Below are 6,659 nucleotides of genomic sequence, written 5' to 3' on the forward strand. Positions count from 1 at the left end.
ATCAATTATATGAAACTAAAGATTGTAAATTATGTATTACTCATTGCTCCTCCATTTTTTCCAATAAATACGTTGAATCATCAAACCTAAATTTTACAAATAAAAATAGGACAAGTACCCCATTTAAAGAAAATAAAACAATTACTCTTTGCAAAGAATAATAGAGAGCTCTTTGCAAAGAGTAATTGTTTTATTTTCTTTAAATGGGGTACTTGTCCTATTTTTATTTGTAAAATTTAGGTTTGATGATTCAACGTATTTATTGGAAAAAATGGAGGAGCAATGAGTAATACATAATTTACAATCTTTAGTTTCATATAATTGATTTTGATTTTGTGGAATTACTTATTCTTCTTGTTGCAACAGTGTCTAAAGGTTCTGTCCTCTATATGTTCGATAAAATGTCTATAAGAACCCATCTTTTTTCATTACAGTTTTAGGATTACATTCTATTAGAACAAATTAAAATTCTTTAATGTGAACTACATTCCGTCAGAATTTATAATTTTTATTCTCATAGAATGTACTAAATTTCTAATATTTGAAAGTTGATTATATTTTCTTTGTGAATTTATTCTTTTAGAATATACTAAAAGTTTTAATATTTTAAAGTTGATTATGTTTTCTTTGTAGATATAGATTTTGAAGGGTCTCATTGATGTGGAAAAAAAAAAAAAAAAACATGGAGAACAAGCGTATTCTAGCAGAATGTGTTCTGCCAGAATGTATAAAGTGTTTATTAACAATATTTTAGTTAATTGAGTAATACTTAAAGGTTTGCGAACTTTAGCTTTTAAATGGTTTCAAACTTTATAAATTTTTATTTTAACCTACTGTAATATAACTTGTTTGCTTTACCTAATGAATATTAACCTGAAAATTCTTTCAGAATGCGAGCAATATTCTTTTAGAATAAAAAGGGTTTTAGTTTGAAGAAGGCTACTATTCTTTCAGAATGAATAAGGGAAATATTCTTCACATGTAATCCTGCAAATTGATCAGAACTAGACAACCAAAAAAGGCAGGGAAGCTTTAATTTTATTCTTTTACAATGATTGTTCTCTAAGAATGAACTCGAATTTTATTCTTTATTTTTTTCATATCAGAACACAAACACAAGTGTATCACTACAAATTACTTGGCAATGAATTTCTAATAGAAATGGCTTGAAGAATGACTTGAAGACCTGATGGGAAAGATTTGAAGAATGAATTAAATAATGGCCACACTCATTGTTTAAGAATGTTGTTATTTTTTAAGAACTATACTTGTTATTCTTTCAGAATGTTTGTTATTATTTAATGTATCACAATCATACAATTTAATTATTTGGTATATTATTAGTTCAAGAATCGATTTTGTGTATTCTTTCATAATATATTTACTAGTTTATGGTTGACACTCTGTCATTCTGACAGAATAAAATCAAAAAATATATTTACTACTTTATGGTTAAAATTCTATCATTCTGACAGAATAAAATCGGATTTTTAATTTTAAATTAATTTAAAATATTCAGACTTTGAAAAGCAAAGGAATTAATTATCCCTAAAAATCCAAAATTTTCCTTTTATAATATAGGTTAATTGACTAAAATGCCCTTATGCTCAAATTTGTGTGATTATATGGTACATATTATCCTATTCTACTATCATAGACCATCAGATCATGATTTTTGATTATATTCCATCCAATGGTTCAGATCTATGCATTCTGGCACACAATAGTTACTAGAAACAAAATAACCTAACCCTATATATATATATATATATATCATGCATCATGTATAAGTACATTTATGTTGGAATGTATAAGATATATGTATCCTGAAAATGCTTAAATTACGTCAAGGAAAAAGGGTTTTCTTAACATTAGTTTTTTTTATCTTGTATGACCGTAACATAAAAGGAAAAAAATAACTCTTTCAAAAAAAATAACCAAAGTAAAAGGGTTTTCTTAAAACTAGCCTTTTTCTTTTTCCAATCGGTTACCCAATTAAAATCCTCAAATTAACAAGTTATAGCTTAAAAAAAATGACCAAAATTTCTTACTTGGAATATTTTAAGTATATAGGATTTCACCTTTTAAAATCCCGCAACAACCCCCATCTCATATGTTGTCAAAAGACAAAACTGCACAAATGGTCCCCGTGGTTTACACAAAATTGTCACTTTGGTCCAAAAAAGTTTTGGCTAGCACCACAAGTCCAAAGTTTCCATTTTATTGCATATTTGGTCCAATGGGTTAACTTCCGTCTGTTTCCCTCTGTTAAGTTATGTTTGACTAGTCAAATCAGGGGTATTTTGGTCATTTCCTATTTATGCCCTTTATTTTATATTAATAAAGGAGAGTTATAAGAACGAATCCCAATCCATCTTCTTTGTCATCGTTCTCATTTTGGTCTTCTTCAACTCTACGATCGATTTCTTCAAGAAATCAAAATAAAAAATGGTGCTTTGTTTTTGTGGTAAAATGGCCATAGTTCGCACAGCATGGACTGATAAAAATCCAGGTAGACGCTTCTAGGGATGCCCTACTGAGGTACGCATTTTTTTTTTGGATTTCAGTATAAATCTCCCATTACATGTTACGATCTTCTTTTGATTCTTAAATTTTGAAGGGATCCAAATGTCGATTTATTGGGTGGTTTGATGGTCCAATTTGTGAACGTTCAAAAGCTATTATACCTAGGCTGCTGAGGTCAATCAACAAATTGAAGTCACAAAACACAAGACTCAAGTGTTACCTGTTATGCAGTTGGGTGTTGTTCGTGTTTGTTCTGGTTTATAAGAAGTAGATTGAAGTGTAATGGTTTGGGTGGTTTGTAAGTGTAATGGTTTGGCTGGTTTCTAAGCAGTATATTGAAATGTAATGGTTTGGGTAGTGTTTTAAGGTTTTTGGTAGTATCTTGTTTAAGCAATGTAATCTTTTGGGCAATACTTTGTGGTAGTCTTTTTTGGTTATAATGTAAGCAATGTAAGACATGTTTTGCAGGAATTTGTCAATGGTGATTATATTTGGTATGTACATATTGACCAATTTATTTTGTTTGTGGTTTTGTTTAAAAAGGGCATATTAGTCAATTTATATTGGGCAATTTTGTGTAAACCACAGGACCATGTGTGCAGTTTTGTCTTGTGGTTTTGTTTAAAAGGGCATATTGGTCTATTTATTTTGTATATGGTTTACACATTATCAATGACAAATGTATGTTTTGATTAAAAGGGCATATTGGTCTATTTATTTTGTATGTGGTTTACACATTATCAATGAAAAATGTATGTTTTGTTTAAAAGGGCATATTGGTCAATTTATATTGGGCAATTTTGTGTAAACCACAGGACCATGTGTGCAGTTTTGTCTTGTGGTTTTGTTTAAAAGGGCATATTGGTCTATTTATTTTGTATATGGACAAATGTATGTTTTGATTAAAAGGGCATATTGGTCAATTTATATTGGGCAATTTTGTGTAAACCACAGGACCATGTGTGCAGTTTTGTCTTGTGGTTTTGTTTAAAAGGGCATATTGGTCTATTTATTTTGTATATGGACAAATGTATGTTTTGATTAAAAGGGCATATTGGTCAATTTATTTTGTATGTGGTTTACACATTATCAATGACAAATGTATGTTTTGTTTAAAAGGGTATACCGGTCAACTTCTACAACAAAAAATTATACATTACAATAACATCAAGACATCATTACATCAAATCCAGTGTAAATTGTTCCCATACATCACAGGGGTACACTATCAAGTACCAAAAGTAACAACCAAAAGGGTTAAACCCCAAAACACAGAAAGTACTAAACATACAATACACATAAACATAACATTATCCCAAAAAGACACTTATACCCCTACAAACATCAAAATCCCTTGAAATCCAATCACTTACCCCCTTGGCCTTTGCAAGTTCTAGCGTTGTGCCCTTTAATTTTACACTTGCTGCAGGTTACTTGGATAAACTTTCTTGTAAGCTTTCCACTCCTACTAGCAATATTGCTTTGACTCCCACTACCACTAGCAACATTGTCTCCCTTCTTCTGGCTTTTCTCCTCAGCAGAGTGCCTCATCTTTTTCTTTGGCCTTCCAGGCTGATTTTTGTGTATAGGAGGGGTGATTTTAATTGGGCATTCACTTATAGGCCACATTGCTCGACCTTTAATAGGCTCTACCTTGTACACATAAGCTGTTTTCCATGTTTCTAGCCAGTGCACCCTGTGGGCATAAGTGTGCAGTTCTCCAACTTCATCACCATTATCTGCTTTGTCATTTAGGACTGCAATGACATGCTTACAAGGGAGTCCTGTTAATTCCCACTTCCTACAATTGCATACTCTTTCAACCATATCAACAACATGTTGATCCTGCCATGGCCCTTGCACTTGGTATTTATCTGACCCATTCCACCTAACTGTGTACTGAGATGCCCAATTCACATTCTTCTCCATGATCTTTGTTGCAGATGGGGTTAGTGGACCAACACACTTCTTTTGAACCTTTATGAAATTACATATTCTTTTCATCATATACTCCCTAATGTACTCCAAGCAGGATATCAGTGGCTTGTCCCTTCCCTCAATCAATTTGCTATTAAAAACTTCACAAAGATTATTCAGAAGCATATCTGAAACTACTCTGCCTGAAAACACCACAATATTGTCAGGATCAAACATATACTAATACAAAAGGATCAAACATATACCAACACAAAAGGGTAAATTTGGAAGTTGAAGTATATACCTGTGAAGTGGCTTCTTGCCCAATGTTGTGGGGGAATCTGCTTCAACCAATTATAAGCTTCTACATCATATGAGCTGAATTAATGCATCCTATGATTGAACTCTGGTACTGTTGTTGCTATAGCACAATTCCACAAGTGTTCTTTGTACTCATTAGTTCTCCATGTTTTTCTCATATTGTCATGTATATTCCTAAGGCAAAACTTGTGCTCAGCCCATGGGAACAACTGAGAAATGGTAGTCTGCAATCCCTGTAAAGGAATTAAAACATAGTTAATATAGCACATCCAAATATGTCAAATATAAACAACAAATTACAAACCTTTTGTCTTTCACTTATAAATGTGAAGTTTGAGTTTGCATATAGGTCCAGATCATCTGCAATACACTCTAGAAACCACTTCTAATTGTCAGTGTTCTCAGTCTCAACAATGGCATAAGCTAGGGGGTATATTCCATTGTTGGAGTCTACCCCAACTGCAGTTAAAATTTGTCCTGGGAAAGGGCCCTTCATAAATGTCCCATCAAAACCTAGAAAATCCCTCAGGCAAGCTCTAAAGCCCTTTTTCATTCCACCCAAACACACGTACATCCTTTTAAACCTTATTGAGGTAGCACTTAGGTTGGGTTCTGAATCAAACTCTAACTTCACAGTGGTTTCTGGATTAGTAGACTGCAACTCCATGATGTAATCTCTAAGAACATCATATTGCTTTTTGTAATCACCCTGGACAAGTTTTTTTGCAGTTGATTTGACCTTGAATACCTTGTGAATAGAGAATCCAACTTGATAATCCTTTTGAAGTTGTTCTTGAAGAGCTCTGACTGGGATTGTTGGGTTGGATTCAATCTGGTCCATTATCTGCTTAGAGATAAACTTTGCTGTTGCAGATCTAACTTTTCTTGTCTGGAGGCATTTATGTTCGTGGTTGTAAGTTTTTATAAACCAATTACTATTTACATCTGACCTAGAACCTTGTATCTGATGGGTTTTGGTCATAAGACATCCTATGTGCCCATACAAACCCTCATGCTTGGATCTAGGTTTCTCTATTGTACGTGCTTTGAATCCAAGACTATAAACCCTAATTCTAACATATGGAAATCGACATTAACATATAATTAGGTTTAAGAACATACCTTGATTGTTATATAGCAATAACAATCACAACTCCACCTTGGATTGACTTTGGAATGCTTAGAGTCACAAGTGTCACTCCTCTAATGGCTTACAAACACCATAAGCAAATGGAGAAGGTATAAAGAGAGAGGTGAGAGGTTAGAATTCGTATCTAGGACCTCTTGGGAAGGGATACACGAATTCATGACCCTAGGGGTGTTTATATAGGTGTAGAGATAGGGTTTCAGTCATTATCCTTATCTAGTTGATTATCCATTAAGCAACCAATAAGATAATCCTTGAATCCTTATCATACTCGAATTCTAAGGCTTTCCAACCTTAAATTCTTCCACCATATAAATAAGATAATCCTTACCTTATTTTGTAACTATCACATAATTACAAATCAGCCCCTCTAGTTTAATTAATTACATTTGATCACAAAACTAATTCTTAATTAATTATTGACCAATATTAATTAAACAAATATGATTTCTCCTTTAATATATTATTCTTATAACATATTAATAAATCATATTATCCTCTCTCTCTTTATTCATTTCTCCAATCAAGTTGCTTTGGTGAAGGCAACCCAAAAGGACCATGCACCATCGGGTCAAGTACATACCAAAATAGTTATGGACTTAGACACTAATCCAACAGTCTCCCACTTGGATAAGTCTAACAACTATTATGCGTATGACTTCAGATCCTGATCTGCAATCGTAGCTTTCCAAAGTCGCTGTCAACTCTGATCATATCAGATACGCGTGTCCTTAGATAAGGGATCATA

The 6,659-nt window shown here is 32.7% G+C and overlaps 1 protein-coding gene across 1 annotated transcript; it reads right to left on the minus strand.

The window, feature by feature from the left end:
• Window positions 1-3,891: 3,891 nt before the first annotated feature.
• LOC145008018 (uncharacterized) lies at window positions 3,892-5,605 on the minus strand. The gene is made up of 4 exons (XM_078966634.1): window positions 5,219-5,605; window positions 4,857-4,997; window positions 4,748-4,784; window positions 3,892-4,646 (listed from the first exon to the last, which is right to left on the minus strand). The coding sequence occupies exons 1-4, from the start codon at window positions 5,603-5,605 to the stop codon at window positions 3,892-3,894; spliced, it is 1,320 nt and encodes a 439-aa protein (XP_078822760.1).
• Between the last annotated feature and the right edge of the window lie 1,054 nt (window positions 5,606-6,659).

This window comes from Lactuca saligna, chromosome 1, assembly GCF_052625555.1.
Source record: "Lactuca saligna cultivar CGN05327 chromosome 1, ASM5262555v1, whole genome shotgun sequence".
Lineage (NCBI taxonomy): Eukaryota > Viridiplantae > Streptophyta > Magnoliopsida > Asterales > Asteraceae > Lactuca > Lactuca saligna.